At 40.2% G+C, this 17,330-nt stretch overlaps 1 protein-coding gene across 3 annotated transcripts in view; it reads left to right on the forward strand.

The window, feature by feature from the left end:
- Positions 1-17,330, forward strand: part of kif26ba (kinesin family member 26Ba) — a 101,045-nt gene that overhangs the window by 47,189 nt on the left and 36,526 nt on the right. For all 3 annotated transcript variants that reach the window (XM_076881918.1, XM_076881926.1, XM_076881932.1), the window contains exon 5: positions 6,354-6,558. In XM_076881918.1, coding sequence (XP_076738033.1) covers positions 6,354-6,558 — 205 coding nt within the window. The remainder of the gene's footprint in view (positions 1-6,353; positions 6,559-17,330) is intronic.

Here is a 17,330-nt window from a genome sequence, read left to right on the forward strand (position 1 = left end):
ATTTATTCCTGAGTAAATCGGTTTGGCTGAGAAATAAAGTTATAGTTTTTACACAGCTGAATAAACGTCAAGCAGACAACTGATTATCAGAAGTGTGAGATGCACGAGAATATACTCCAGTGTCCTGTTATATTTTAGATAGCAAGGAGCAAACGAGACTGAGTTTATTAAACTCCAACGAAACAATCTGCAGATTTCATTAAACTTTAATAAACTATCATCTTGTCTTTATTTTTAGTTAGCACATACCGTAAACACTTCAAGCTGTAAGCTAATGATATTTATATAAGAGCAGATGCTGCTGGTGCAATAAGCTGTACGTTTTACTTCCAATGGATGCATGATCTCATTAGTCGACTAATCGCAAAAATAATCGGTGACTAGTCGACTATCAAAATAATTGTTTGTGGCAGCCCTACTCACAGCACTACCGATCTCATTTAATCGCACAACCATCACTTTCTTGGGATTCAGTGGCATTTTGTAGAGTAGTAGATTTATTGTTGCACAGAAATGGCAAACTCATTAGTTCATTTATGCAAGTCTCATCATTTAGTTTAGTTTGTTCTGAGTTTAAAGGTCCAGAAATCCCCTCATTCAGGACGTCGCCTCTTTATTCTCAATTGGTTCAATGAAGCAGGAGGAATTAAAATAATGGGCTGACAAATAATCTCATTGTAAGATAAAGGTGATGAAAAAATGGAATACTATTATACAGTATAATGCACAAAAGAGTACTCACTTATCTCTTGGTTGGGTTGTGTGTCTATCAACGATCCAGTCATCAGTCTTCGATGAACTGTGTAATCAAATCTGGAGAAATGCAGAGCAGCACAACATAAATAAGACACGGGTAATATGGGTAAATTATTGATGAAAAAACATGGCAAGCTCAAAATGAACGAGTAAATTATTCATGGGTGACACCGCACCATGAGTGTGTCACAGTGTCTGAAGCATTGCTGACATGTCGTATCTAATGAGCTGCCTTAAATCACATTTTAAATGATACTGATGGTTTTCCTTCTCACTCCCTCACACGCGTCTTCTCCCCTCTAAATCTGCAGATAATGAAATGTGTGTGCCTGTGTTTGATATATAAGTGTCGGGCATCAGTGGTGCAGACATAATGCTGTCTATCTTTCAAAGCACTAGCAACCGGTCGTAAATTGTACTGGAAGACACCCAAACACATGCACGCGCTCCCTTCTTTGACCCCATGAACTGCCGAGTATCAAGGCCATATTACACAAACCCACGCACATCTGGTTGACATTACAAACATAAAGCCAGCTGTCTTTGGTCAATTTATGAGCGTGAACCTTGTAAGTGAAAGAATCCAGTTTGTTTAATGGTTTGCCGGGATGTGTTTGTAGATGTCAGTGTCAGTGGGTCTGTTTTATTTGTGTATTTTGTGTCTGTGAAGGAATTCGGTTTAATTGGCAGAGAAATACCAATGTGCTCACCTGGTGTCACCTCTGATTTTTGACTCTGTGTGTGTTTACCTTCAGTGGATGCAGCCATGCAGTGGTGGTAAATCCTTTGCCTATCTTGGTCTTTACTCTCAGATGTGAACTGCATACAGACACTCTTATCAGACACACAGACACACACACAGGTATACACGCACACAATTTCCCCCTTGCTCACTGTCTACACATGGCAAAATCCCTGTGTCCGCTATATCTCCACTCACCTGATCCCCTATCTTCCTTCAGGCTCCTCTTTCTGTCGCCTCTCTTTTTTTTCTCCCTTAATTGCTCTCTTCTTCCTCTATCCCCTTCCTTCCTCTCCTATTGTTCTTTCACAACTCTCCTGTTCTCCCCGTTTTATTAACAGTTTCTCAGTTTCTACATTGACCTTTCCTTTACCTTTGCTAATGTGCATGTGAGTAATATCTTTCATTAGTAGCAATCTGTCTGTGAATATGTCACACTCACGCAGTAGCACTACATCTTCCCTGTGCTGCATTGTCCCCAGAGGGTTGCTGGGCCAGAGGATAGAGACATGCGGTGGTGTGTGCATGCTCTTAGTCACTGGGGGAAGGGAGTTTCTATCAGTGAAGGAATTTTTTACTGCATGCTCCGGGGATTGGATCTTTGGGGATTTTGGCTGGCTGTGTGTGTGTGTGCTGGAGGTAGCCGATTAAATGAATAGGTCCCAGGTGAATTGGTGAATTGGTAGGGCGTTGTTATTTTGGATGGAGGATAGCAGTGAGACTGGGGGGGGGGCTGTCTCATTTACATCTCACTATCTCTCTTCTGTATTCTTTAAAAAGAAGTGCTCCATCAAATGATAACTGGGGACCAATTAGACATCACAATGGTAGATTGATGATTAAAATATGAGTATAGTGGTAAACAAATTAACATATCAGCTGTCTCACTTTGGGACCACATTTTATGGTTTCTGTTTTGCTCGTGTGTGTTTTAAACTTTTATTTTGACATATGGAGGAAGAGGCCTATTTGCTCTAAAGTGTCGTCACTAGCCCACATTCTTGCCTTTCATTCCTTCCGTTTAAGGCCCGACAGCTTGCAAACAGTGATTTAACACACCATATTATTAACACACTGAAACGAGGCGTAGTGCTAAAACTCTTTATATGTCCTTCAGGCAAACAAAGACTTGATGAGCTAATGAACTAATAAGCAGTGTATGACCTTGGAAACCTCTATAGACCTTTATGTAAAATGCATTTTTTTCTGTGTAGCAGAAGCTACATATTCTTCATTTCATAGCTGAAGGTGGGCATTTTAACAAAGGAGGCTTTGGTTGCTTGGTTAGGAGACACAATACAGAAGAGCAGCAGACATCATAAATTCATTCATCATCTTTCCATTGACCTATACAAATGAACTGACTTGACTTGTCTTCATGTCTTGACTTGAACACAATGTGTATTGATATTTTATAATGCAGCCTTGCGTGCTAATACAGTCGCCTGGGTTAGTCATCTAAAGCAACAGACAGTGCATGCAGGGTAGAGTGGGTGGAGCGAGTGTTAGGGTGATTTGTGACAGAACGATAGCAGCAAGGGTGAAAGGGAAGGTTTACAAGATGGTACTGAGACCTGCTTTGATGTATAATTTGGAGATGGAGGCACTAATAAAAAAAAACAGGAGGCCAAGCTGGAGGTGACTGAGCTGAAAATGTTAAGGTTTTTATTGGCAGTGACCAGTATGGACACGATTAGGAGTGAGTATATCAGAGGGAGAGCTCAGGTGGTGAGAGGCAAGGCTGAGATGGTTTGGACATGTGCAGAGGAGGGATGGTGGCTATAATGGGGAAACAATGTTGAACATGGAGCTGCCAGGCAGAAGGACAAGTGGAAAAGCCACAGAGGGTTGGTGTGACAGAGGACAATGATAGGCTGATATAGAAGAGGAGAGTCATCTGTGGCAACCCAAAAAGGGAGCAGTCAAAAGAAGAAGAAGAAAAAGATGTGCAAAAAGAAGTGATAATACACTGCAGATTATATGGCAGTGTCTTAATTGAGAGCAAGGAGTGTGTCAGTCGTGGATTGCATGTACGTGTCAATAGATAACGTCGGTAAAGCCAGTCTCCTGTCCCTCTTAGCCAGTGCTCTCACACTTTCGCCATCGCTCTCTGTCTCTCCCTGTATCGTCTTCTACTGACAGTCTGCTAAAAAGAATGTAATTAGCCACTCAACCAACAACACAGTCAGAGGGACAGCAGCCATAAATCAGCTGTGTGTGCATTTCAATTGAAAGTTTTTGTAGTTGTGTGAAAGGAAGGGGGTGAAAAAAGCAAAAGCAGCAGCATGTTATTAGCCGGGCTGTTTGTGACCTGTGCTGCTTTTTAACAAGGGACCTAGAGGATGAGAGGCATGGGTGGCTGAGAGAATCAATACATGTGAGGAAGGCTGAATGGATGGTGGGATGGATGGGTGGCTATATAGAGGGCAGAGAATAAGACAGCAAAGCATGAAGGATAAAAAATAATGAGAGAGGAATAAAATAAAGGGTAAGGTATAGGGAATGGTTTAGAGCGAGCGGGATTGAAGTAATAGGAGGGAAGCGAAAGCCGGAGAAGAGTGGAGGAATTAAGGTAATGGAAAAGAGGATGAAGGGATGTAACAGCTGATGGATGGAAAACAAGTGCCCTTCACTTTAGGGTTAGATCGAAATAGATCCACTTAGACAAATCCCAGGCCACTTGTCATTAAATGGCACCAGTTAGGTGGCGTGTCCACCATGCTTCAGTTGTGCCACAGATTAAACTAGTCAGGGTGAGAGGATATAATAAGAGGGTAATAGCACTGATACAAACATGTCAATAGATGCATGTGTGCATTTTGAAACTGATGTGGCTGGAGGATTTAAGGGATGCATTATAAAAACAGTCAAAAAAAAGAAAAGAATTAAGAATAAATCCTTTGTCCAAGAAGCAGCCCTTTCACAAATGAGCATTTAGGCACAGAAGAAGAAAAAAAAAGTTCATCTGCGAGCACTGTGTGTTACAAGTAGGCAGCAGAGTAACCATGCATAAATCCATCATTGTCGTGTCGCATCCTGCAACTCATCCAGCTTCTTCTTACAGTTGTTTTCCTGTGAAAATTACAAGATAGTTTTTTCCCCCAAAAAATCATTTCATGCCACCATATAAACAGAATGGATCCACAGTTTTGAGTCCATTATTACTTTTATCACACAGTAAATCATTTTATGTAATCTTCTGCATTTTACACGGGCAGTACACTGTTATATTGATATCATGAGAAAACCTGTAATTATTTATGATTGCATTTGCTGTAGTATGTAAGCTTAACTTTCACACAGTGTAAAACCAATTAGGAGTCTTCTCATGGAGGTTTATTGCAAACAGTATGCATTCACACACATATTCAAAGTCAGGAACACAGACACACAGCTTCCCACCCAAATCTCCAGGGAGTTAGTCAAATGGTGAAATGCTTCATCGTTCTACGGGTCACCGAATCTCTCCTCTCTCTCTCAGTCTCTCTCTTTTCGCTGACTCTCCCCCTTGCTCTCATTTCTGTAACCTGCCGCAGTTAATTGAAAGCCAATGGTGTGAGAATATGGCTCTTTGACAGAGAGCGTGCCAGAGTGCAAGGTCTCTCATTCTCTTTTTCTCTCTTTTTATTATCTTGGAAATATATATGAAGATAGATTGAATAAAAACTGAGCAGAAATCTCTGCCTGTGGCCCTTTGGAGGTCTTTAATTTGTATCACATTATTAATGCTGTTAGGTAATCTGCCAGTTTCAGTTGTGGCTTGTTGAATTGAAGTTAAAGAAGCAAAAGCTCAAACTCAAGAATTTCTTTCTTTACTAATCCAAATGTAGATCACGTAAATCACTCGAGCACATTTTTGCTTGGAGACTTGCTCAGTTTTCTCTCAAAATGACTCTCACATAACCTCTCTTCTGCCTTTAAGCTCAGCCCAGGTTATATTGAAGCTCTTTGGCTTTAGAAAAATATACTAAATATACATCTGCATTAGGAAATATGAATATGTAGAACAGGTCTTTTGCACAGGACTCTGACCAAGTAGAAACAGTTATTTGACAGAGATTGGTGCTCATCAGTTGTTAATAATGACGTAATTACATTCATTATAAATCAGCAAACGTATATTTTCAAGCTAAATTTATTCAGATAAACAATTTGACTTGATTTGACGCGACTGTCTTGACAAAGACGAAAAAACGAGTGAAAGTTGCTGTGCTTCATATAGAAATCCAGACTGTTATATATGTATATGAGGTATTTCTGCTAGGAAATGAAGCATGAGAGGAGTGTTAGAAAAGTTTCAGACGAGAAACAATTGTTCTGAAAGAAGCAGACAGGTAGAAAAATGAGAGCAAGAGCAGAAGTAGAGGAGAAAGAGAGTGAAAGTGAGATTTAGAAGTTTAGAAGTTAAAGCTACAAACGAGAGGAAAGAGGAGAGGAGATAGAGTATATATAAATATAATTTCTGGTGGCTTCTTTTGAGCTGAATGCCGCAGGGAATTGTGTAGCAAGAAGGGAAATGAACCACTCCCCATCCAGATGCTGCCACATATGTAAACAGCAATGTGAATATGCTTGTGTGTACATGTGTTCATGACTTTGTGTGTGCATGAGCTGAAGGATATCGGTTGGGTTTTGCATATTTGTTTTACTTTGGATCAGGATGTGTGCAGAGTCACACTGTATGTGCATGCATGCGTGCCCCCATCCCTCCTCTCCTTTCACCATCCATCTCCTGAAAATATTTGCTGTTTGTTTTGACTTTGTCACAGTGTAGTTTAAGCATAATAATGTGACAGGTTGACTGCTGTCTCTCCTTCTCTTTCTTCCTTTTGTTCTCTGCTTTTCTCTCTCTCAGAGCTGCTCAGAAGTTGAGCTTAGCGTCCAAAAAGAAGAAGCAGAAGACGGCTGCGCTCACAGCTACAGTGACATCATCGCCATCATGTGACCCACCCCTATTTCCCACCAATTTTAGCTCCACCCTGTTGATGGCTCCTCCCCCAGCTCCACCTTGTCTCCTCCGTGCAGCAAACAAAATCAAAGATACTCCTGGACTTGGAAAGGTAACAGTAAAAGAATGTAGTGTGGTCATAAAGGGAAGGAAATGGTCAGCAACAACACTCAGATAGCATGTAGTGTTTGAATGACGCTTAGTTGGTACTACAGGGTATAGAGTGTGCCAAGGAAATATTCCCCAAACCACTACCTGAGCTCTTGATAGAAGATTTGAATCAAGCATGTAGTTTACGATTGTGGCTTAAGAGTTGGGAGTTCGCCTTGTAATCAGAAGGTTGCCGGTTCGAGCCCCGGCTTGAACAGTCTCGGTCGTTGTGTCCTTGGCCAAGACACTTCACCCGTTGCCTACTGGTGGTGGTCAGAGGGCCCGGTGGCGCCAGTGTTCGGCAGCCTCGCCTCTGTCAGTGCGCCCCAGGGTGGCTGTGGCTACATGTAGCTTGCCATCACCTGTGTGTGAATGTGTGGATGATTGAATGTGTAAAGCGCTTTGGGGTCCTTAGGGACTAGTAAAGCACTATACAAATACAGGCCATTTACCATTTTACACCAAATTCTGACCAGACCATCTAAACGTTGCAGCTGAAATTGAGACTCATCGGACCAAGCAAAATTTTTCTGTCCTATTGTCTGAATTTGCTGGGCCTGTGCACATTGTAGCCTAAGTTTTCTGTTCTTATCTGACAGGAATGGCAGCGGTTGTGGTCTTCTGTAGCCCGTGTGCTTGAAGGTTCAGTGTGTTATAGTTAAATGATGCTTTTCTGCATACCGTGGTTTCTGTCACTACTGTCTTGTACCACTCTGTCTGTAAACTCTACAGATGATTGTGTGGGGGGCCGTTTCCAGTAGGTTAGCAGATCATGAAGCACTGAGAGCAGCCCATCTGGCACCAACAACTATGATCAAAGCCACTTAAATGACCTTTTCTTCCCCAATCTGATGCTCGGCTTGAGCTTCAGGAGATTGTCTTCATGCCTAAATGCAGTTTCTTTTAGGTCACATTCACTAGAAGGTCCCAGGGTATTGTGCACAGTCATAACATCCATCTCTCAACAGTCAAGTGAGGAAGAGCAGAGACAACAAAATGCTTAATGAACTGTAATAATAATAATACCAGCCCACCTACACTAACAGCATTTACTTGTTATATCTTTATTGGGGATGCATCGGGACCTATTAGTGATTACATTACAAAAGATATGCAGTGAATGTGTCCCTGACCACCTTGGCAAGTGGTTTAAGCGATCACATCACAGTCCATTTTGCAGATTGTTTACACTTGTATTTAGTGCTTCCCACTTGTGATCTGATTGCCCAAAACAAAAAAAGGGTCAGAGATCCCAGGGGAGGTATTTGTAAGTATTAATTTTCTTTTTTTTTCATGTTTAGTTGCATTGACATTTGTGTTGGCAACTGTAAAACGATCTGGTTTTAAGAGCTAGTTCAGTCCTCAAAGTATTCAAATTTGATCAAATATTAAGCTGCTGTATTTTATCGTGACCTTGCCTCATTTATCTAAATGTGTCTACTGGCATGCGTGTGTGTGTCTCCTCTGCTGTAACATACCAAAATGTAACCTACCGGTTACCACGGTAACACATATCAGGCTGACAAAAGTCATCTGTCATTGTTGCCAGCATGGTATGTGTATGTGTGTGCGCACATGTGTGCATTGTGGATGCAGTAGAGGGGGCAAACACACACTCGGTTCTCAAGTGTGTGCAATATTGATCGTCCATGTAATGAGTTTTTAGTGCCCCCTCCTCCACAGTTTGAGTGAGAGGCGTGTATGTGTGTGTCCTTCCTGCTAGAAAATGAATGACTATGGAGGACAAAATCAGACATCAAGCAGCAGTGTCCATTACCACACGCAGAGAAAGAAAGAGACCCCACTTGTCCCATTGTGGTTTTGAGTGTGCGCTCACCAGACACAAGCATAAAATCGGTGTGCAGCACAACTGGATGTGCATATTTTTTCTACCAGGTCTTATCTGTTTATTAATCTGTTATACATTTGTGCATGTGTGACATAATTTGTAGGATGATGCAGGTGTAGGAAGACAGAAAGGAGGGTTATAAATGCCTTTACCAAACCAGGGACCTTCAATAATGTGCCATGGGCTGAAACCATTTGGGCACTCTGCCATCGTGTCATTTTAACTCTGTGTGACATTCATATCAAATACCAGATGAGACCCAAGCCCAGTGTCTCAAGTCAGTTCCATTACATTTATAATGAGGCAATAAAATTTTACTTTGCGAAATTAATGCAGGATACTACTTACACCCATTTAGTCAGAAAAACCATAAAATACTGAGAACTCGAACCCTTTCCTACAGTCTAAAATTCAAAAACTCTCAGTACTGTGGTATTCTCAATTCTCGTCTTTGGTATCAAATAAAAGATGGGAAACACCAATAATTAAAAAGAAGCTTTCTCTAAACTTTAAAGATAAAAATATAAAAATATCTAAATATATAATTTTTAATTGTTCTAACTGATTATTTTGTGTTCTCTGTTTTCTACTTTGTCCCTCCTTTGAATCTTTCTCTCTGTTTCTCTCCATATGGAGATGGCAGATGTCTTCTCAGTTGTCAAGGAGATGGATTCATGCTCACATATTTACAGCCATAGTCACAAACATAACAAATGATTATAAGATCGACCCCTGAACAGAAGCCTCATACAAAGTGTACATCAGAAAGCACGTACACCAAAACCTTCTTCACAGCCTCTGTGACATTTTTTTATATGCTCAATATATTTTCTGCCATTTCACCCCACTTTGATATTCTTTTACCTCATGATAGATGTGTACAAACTGTGTTCTATTACAACTACCACGTAGAGTATGTAGGGTTTCTTCTGTTGTGAAATACCTTTCCTTAAGGTGTTTAGTGGGGCTTTCACAAGAACAATTTTTTACAACAAGATTACTGCTGCTAAATAAATAAATGAACAAACAAACATAATGGTATTAATGCAATATCTCTAAACTATTAAAAATATCTCATGGTTTATTGTTTTCTCTTGGGACTTAAGTTACACTCAAACTACAAGTGCAGGAAGATGCAAACAGAGTCAGTCAGCAGCAGATAGACATGCCATCATCATGTGATGTACTGGTTTGTTCACTCCACATTTTTGAGGGTTGTTTTTTTTGGAGCCATATTTAGATGGGAAGGCTGTACACGTTTATTACACAAGTTTGGATACCTTCTAATAAGTGCTGAAGCAACAGACTAATGAAATGCTAGCATTTCGAATCAAAACCGAAGCACAAACTGCCACAGTTATTTGATTTGATTTATTTAATAACAATTTTAAATGTGTATTCACTCACTTGAGCCAGCCTTAAGTTGTCACGAGATGAAATGCAGTATTCAGCACTGCCATGCTGGCTTCACATATATATTTGTATAGAATTCTGGTTATTTCCATTTAACACAAGTAGAAACCAGCATTAAGCTGCAGTACTACCTATTATGTTGAAGTGGGAAAATTGGTGCTGGATGAATCAGTAATCATATCTTTGTTATCATATCAAAATCACAGTCAGCCTTCCTAAACGTCCTTTTCCTTATGAAATTGATCACCGTCTCTTTGGACTAAATTCACATTCAGAAGAAGATAATTCCTCCCCATCACTAATACAGCCAACCACTGCAAAATCGTTAGTGTTTCTGTAGGTGGTATGACCTGGAGGGGAGTTGTACTGAAGTCTGAGGTGTACAAGGTGAACAGGAATAGAGACAGAGCAGTCTTCTGTGGACCTCCTTTACCATCAGAAACATGCCACTGGAAGAACAGTGATTACTATTAGAAACCTGTATCTATTCCTGGAGCTCTACAATCAGACTACCTGCTTTGATTCAACTCTGATAATCTATTAGATCAGTGTCCACCGTATACTTACTAAGTTTGCACCAGGAGATAGGAGTTAGCTTAGCTCAGGATAAAGCAACAGAGGAGGAGAACAATTTCTCATAACCAAGAAAATGAATGGAAGTTGAACCACAAGTGTTTGACTTACATCTTAGTTTCCATACACATGAAACAACCAATTCTGTGTTTTTTGCAAAGATAAACCTCTTTTCTCTTATCTGCTTTTTTGTTTAGGATAAAAATGGGTTATAAAAAAAGAAGGAAAATGGTACAAAAGCAAGGCAATATTCTAATATTTGGAGTATAACAAGCCTCTCCTTTGAAATTAATTGCAGCTTGCCAAGACCTAATCAAACATACAGTCATTCATATTCTGACACACTAACAAACACACACACACTTGCGTGCACACATGCTCACGCAAACATATGGGAAGAAAATGGCTGTGGTGACATTTCTCTAGTAAAAATGTCACCTGCGGTGGGGGTTGGTTCCCTGCTGAAATGGCATTTGCACACATTCACGCTCACACATGGGCACATATTCATGGGATTATAGTGTACAATGAAAGCTGTCAAGGAAGCAGCATAGCCCCTGGTGGAAACGTGTACGATACATCCTGCAGAATACATGGGCCTGCCCGTGAGTGTTATGGGGGGTTAGTGTTCTCCCCGATGTTAATATGGCACCAAACAGATTGAGACATCACATTTAAGGCCAGGGGAAATCAACCTGTGCAGGTCAGAAGTACGTGTGTGCTGCAGAAAGAAAGACAGAGAGAGGGGTCCGGCTTGCTCTATCTAGGGATATCATATTGTTTCTATACACGGTGCTTCTGTACATGTTGGTAAGCTCCGTCTCATTTTAATCAAATCAGTCTGTTGGGAACTTTCCATTCAGAGCACTAACAGCAAGGAGAGATGTATATCGGTAGGAAATTAAACTATATATGCTTTATCACTTAGGAAACAATCTATAGAGTACACTGACATTCAGCAGAGACTGAAACATTATCATCTTTGAAGCTGTCAGATGAAAAGCAAAGATAAAAAAATTGCAGAGGAGTTCCAGCGATTGGATAAAAAGGATTTTCATCTATAATTAAGAAAGATAAGTTACACTAAAAAGACTTTCTATGCATCTTAAATTGACTATCCAAAATTAGTTTTATAAGCTGTGAGTTTCATGATGGATTTATCACCAGCTGTCATCAGAAGTGTCGTTTAGCAGTTGAGATAAGCTAATGCTTGTATCGCTGCTAGATTATGGAATCATAATTCTCCACTTCTAAACTGCGTGCATTCGCTGTCTTTTTAGTTTTCGGGAAGAATCTGAAAATATTGGACCTTTTCTTTTTTTTGTTTTTGCAGTCGAGTCTGGAGAAAATATTCTTGTGTGTCATATGTCTGTTTCCTTAGCCACGTGAGCAGCATTCAAAGCCGTACTGTTACTCTTAGAAATACATGAGTATGTCACAGTTGCCCCAGGGGTACATATCCTCTTTTGAGCTGCCTATTGCACTTCAGTCACAGTTTTATATGTGATCTACATAGAGTTACCTGAAGAAGGATAAGAAATTTTATTAGAAGTGTTACAAAGGCTAATATGGGAAGCTTTCACTTGTCTACTCCTTCCCCGTCTCTAACCCATCTTCGTCTCATCTCTTATCTAGTGAAGGAAAAGCCTTATCTTATTCCCACTTTTATATCTACTCTTCTCTGTATCTGAATGACAATGAAGGACTGAGATTTTTTTTCCTTCTCTTTAATCTCTGTATCCAGCATTTTGCACATGTGCTCACTCACAGATTGTGAGTTGACCTTGGGGTGAAATGATAGTCCGACAGCTAATCAATTTTTAATAGCAGCCACGATTCCCCACAGGCCACAAACTGTGTTCGTCTATGTCATGAGTAAGCACGTGGAAGCGCATTTCCGTGGGCCTTTGCATGTCTTTGCACCTATCTGAGTGTCCGGGCTTTTGTATCTAGGTGAGTGAGTCTGTTATGGGAATCCAGTACAGTATCCACTTTGTTCCACCTACTAGCTGAAATATTAATGCTGTCAGTATTGGCAAGCCTGAAGAACGCGAGACTCAGACACACACACACACAAACCCACACAGTTAGCATGGGTGTATAACACTCTCGAGGCTATATAATTTAAATTGATGTGTCTTAAATTTGATGATAGACAAGAGAGCCAGTCAGGTAATTCCTTTCCTCAGTAAGAAACGTTCATTTTTACTCCTGACGGATCAATTTTTTTTAAGAAATGCTTGACACACAGCATATTAGATGAATGTTCTCCTCATGCCTGTGCAGGTTTTTTCCCCAGGAAACACAATTTCACAATTTCATCAAAAAACATGATGCCGGGTTTGGCAAAGGATACTTTTAAAGAGTCCTTTTTTCCTGGTTCAGTGAAGCTTACAAGCAGTAATATGACCATTAGAAAGCATATGTATCAGCTGCTATGGATAGTGACTGTCACCCAAGAGCGGTATCGTCCTTCAGTGTTTCATAATGTTTGTAAATATGCAAGTGATTTCTAGTTTAACTTTGTCCCTAGTCAAATATTAAAATAATTAATTAAAAGAATCTAACATTGTATCATATTAAAATGCACATAAGATAATATTGTAAATAATACAACAGCAGTAACGAAATCATTGAAACTCCAGCACAGTAGCTTGTGTTTAATGCACTGTAACAGCAGAAGGTGGAAAGAATAATAAGACAATGAATTAGTAAGCAGCAACCTGCAATCACATTGTGGCTACTACTGCTATGCTAAATGACAGAGCAGTGCTTTTTGATCCTGTTGTTAAGCTATGGCTCAGTCAGAGTCAGATAAACTTAATTTATCCCCAAGGGGCAAATTCCAAAAATTGCTACATTTTATGTAGAAAGAGAAATTTTGGAGAAGTTAAAAGCGTGTTGTAATTCCTCTGTGGCCCATAAGCTAAATAAAGCAGTAAATGTTCTTTAGGTACCTGCACCACAGGCACCTAAAGAAAATCCAGAAGTGCCTAAAGGTGAACATAGAAGTCTTATGTGATTCCACAACATTAAATTGCTTCATTATTTCACAGTTTCTGGTACAGCAGAGCTCATTTATGTATATATCAAACCTCAGGGTTGTAATATCTCGGCAGTACATCCAAAAGAGAACAGCTAACATGAATGTTCTGAGTCTGCGAGCCGAGGTGAAATGAATAAATTAGTTCAGATTAGAATTGATTGAAGCCTGAACTTTCTGTTCCTATATTGTACTTGTATCGCTCTCTTTGTACATGTGTTTGCACAAATGTCTGTTTCTGCAGTCTTAGGGAACCAATTAGAGCTCAGTCTCAGTCTCTTATTGATTTTCCGGCCAATAGCGATGAAGCTCTGCTGTAAGGGGGCTATCGAGCAATGGTCTCTAAGCTCAGGGTTAGTTGTTTAATTCCTTTCCTTAAATTGGCTCAAAGACTTAATTGTGGTATTTAAAGTGGAGGATCAGGAAGACCTGTGAAGGCCAGTTTTCAGAAATATGTCCTCTTCTTTCTTTTCTCTGTAAATGTGAATCAAACATAAACTCTGACACGTTCGAAAGATGTTCAACCATTTAAGAATTTCTGTTTCAGGATAAAAAAAGAGCAAAGTATTGATGACGTTTAAGGTAAGGAAAGGCGAGCGAGATGAGATGAGAAAATGGAGTGGGCTGAGATATTGAGCATTATGATTTTTTTTTTCAAATAAAGAGACACCGAAGACAGTAGATGGTTTTCCGTCTTGCAAAAGGGAATAACAGACAGAGCAGGATAAAGAGAATATTTAAGGTGAAAAAAGAAGAGAGGAAGTGAGGGTTGCTTCCAAAGAGGGAGATGGACAGAGTTTGAGAGCACCGTGACAGCCGCGTTAGTGTCTGGAGAGTCATTAGTGACCCATTTCTCTCTCAGGCTACATCTTTCTTTCTCTCCCTTCTTTTTCATTAAACAGAGCAAAGAGCCCATTAGCTTTGTGTTCCTCCTGCAAATCTCATATTGGCTGCGCCACATTTATTGATTCACCAGAGCGAGTAGTCCAAGGATCCTCTGAGATTATTGTGGGTGTGGGTTTTTATAAAACATGCAGACAAATGATTTCACTACAGATCTCATCTCAGATTAAATGCCTTAAACTGAGTGCTGAGCCCAAATGTTTCTGAAAAACAAAGCTGGTGATTAAAAGTTGAACTACACTGTATGTAGTGGTACAAAGGGACCTTAATTATTGTGGTATATTTTTTATATTTTACTTAGAAATAGTTTCCCTCTTGATGTTCACCATCATTACTGCAGAGCTTTTTATTGTTGGTATAAAAGGTAAGTGAGGTTAATGGCCCTTGGTGGGTCTTGCGATTTCATTTAATCTTTTGAAAAACATATAGGAACATCATTTTGGCCCCACTTATACCTCAGTCTCACACACATACACGCATACATGAACACCTTCCACACTCTTGGACATGAGGAGGAAATGGGCTCTTAGGGGGGAAGACTTTATGAGTTACGCCTTGTAAAGCATGCGTTGGTGAAATCCTTCCCCCTTGGCTCTTACTCATGTGATGGGCTCTTTTATTGGGGTCAGGAGAGGGCTTAGTACTGAAGCTAAGACTGTGTGGGAGAGATTGAGCTTGTGTGTGTTGTAGGTATAGATGTTTATTTATTTATTTGATTTGATTTTTTTGGCACAAACATTAACCCAACTTTAAGGCTCAGTATGTTCAGTTTTCTTAAGGTCATCAAACGTTACACATTTATTGCATTTGGTATCTCGCTTCATTTCACGCCCTCACCTATAGACAGGCTTTAAGGTTTAACCACATGTGCTATTAACTTCATATGAGAAAGCTGGTAACAGCCACACTCTTTGATCGACACTCACAAAATTGGTTGAACCGACTCTTAAAAGGTCTGTGGTCATTTGGTGATGCAACCGAGAGAAAGCCTGGCAGCGTGCTTTTATTTTTAATAAATCGGGGTGGGTTTGTTCAGTCTAACATGACTTTGTTCTGATTACTTTTAGCTCTTTCACCCTTGGCTAAAAGTTATTATTTAAAAAAATGATAGCAGCAGAAATAACCTCCCTTGGCAGAAAATTTACTTTATATAGGTAAGGTTGATATTATCTCACAGCACAGAAATGTAATGGATGACAATTTTCACTTGAAATTTTTTAATTTTTTGAAATTTTCACAGCCAGGGACCCCTACTTAGCGTGCTAACACACTTATTAGACCACCTGGCAGAAAATTAAAATTTTTATATGAAACAAAGCCATGGCATGATGAAGGTTTCGTGCTTTTCAGCATGCTTTTATTAACTCTAACGGTTGCTGTCACGCTACACACACAGCTGCAGCTTTTCAGCTCGTAGCTGAGCACTCCACTACCAACAACACCATGACAGGGTCCAGTTCACAGTTTAAACCCGGCGATTGCGGCATGACACCGGCATGATTGCGGATGCCGCTCAGGTGCGTCCGCTCGCCTGCAGTGGCACTGCAGACCACGCCCCGCCACATATTTTTAGAAATCTGTTAAAAATTATATTATTTGTTAGGCAAATAACAAACTGAAAACAAACCTAACTAACCTCTTTGTCTAGAATTCCTTCTTAAGGTTCAGTGTCTTACCTAAATATACGTTGACATGCAGACTGGAGTGGCCAGGGAATCTATCCATCCTGCTTCTGATTGGTAAACAACCTGTTCTACCTCCTGAGCCACAGCTGCCCAACTAAAGACCTTGTGCATACTGCTGGGGTTACCATTATAGTAAAAAAATATATTTATATATATATATATAGTTTGGTAATTACCAACACTGTTAATTTAGAGAACCTGTGGCATGAACCTGGTAGTCGTTTAAGCACCGCACATAAATGCATTGTTGACTTTACTTGTAGTAAGCTAATACTCAGCAGGATTTGGAGTTTTGGGGATTACTGTGTGATGGGTAATCCCATGGTTACGTTTAACTGAAAGCACACTTCAGGCGATGATTCATCTGTGCTAACAAGCACAAACAGACAAATGATTTCTCTCCTGCTCTCTCTCCCTCACAGGAGCCACATCTTTTTCATGTGTCCGGCACCTTTGTGCCTCGTAGATATAAAATATGACAGGGTATGACACACATAAAAACAGAGTTCACTGAATTTTTTTTTCTCACTAAGTGCCTCAGTGCAATATGAAGTACTGAAAGCTTAGCACACTTTGTAACTATTATCATAATATAATTGATATTGTCCTGCAAATTCTCAGCTTATGACATCAGGTGTTGAAATACTCACACTCTGCCCCATTGCATGTAATTCATGTGTTATATTTGTATTACCTTGATGTACAGCTGAAAGTCTGCACTTTAACCATCTCCTGTTTGTTTGATATAAAATCCACTGTGTTGGTGTAAAGAGGCAAATAACAAAAAGACACAAAAACAAAAAAGTTTCATTGTTCAAAAGGACGTAACTATACCTGTTATATTGCACGGGGGGTGAAGTTAGATGCTTAATCCTGTTTCAGTGTTTGAATCCAGTTCTTGACTTAACCAGTAGCTGCTTCTCAGATTCTGCCTGTCATTAGCTGATCTGATGTTTGCTACATCTGTCATGCCGTTTGCCATAAACCGTCACGGTGTCCAAGGTTTTTGGAAATTTCTGATACTGTGACTTTGTCTATTAACACTATTAACATGTTGTGAAGAGAATGACTGCAAATGAACAAAATGTAACATCCATCCATTTTCTTCTGCTTATCTGGGGCCGGGTCGTGGGGGCAGCAGCCTAAGCAGAGAAGCCCAGACCTTTCTCTCCCCAGCCACCTCCTCCAGCTTGTCCAGGGGAACACCAAGGTGTTCCCAGGTCAGCCGAGAGATATAATGTCTCCAGCGGGTCTGCCCCGGGGCCCTT

Source organism: Maylandia zebra, linkage group LG1, assembly GCF_041146795.1.
Source record: "Maylandia zebra isolate NMK-2024a linkage group LG1, Mzebra_GT3a, whole genome shotgun sequence".
Classification (NCBI taxonomy): domain Eukaryota; kingdom Metazoa; phylum Chordata; class Actinopteri; order Cichliformes; family Cichlidae; genus Maylandia; species Maylandia zebra.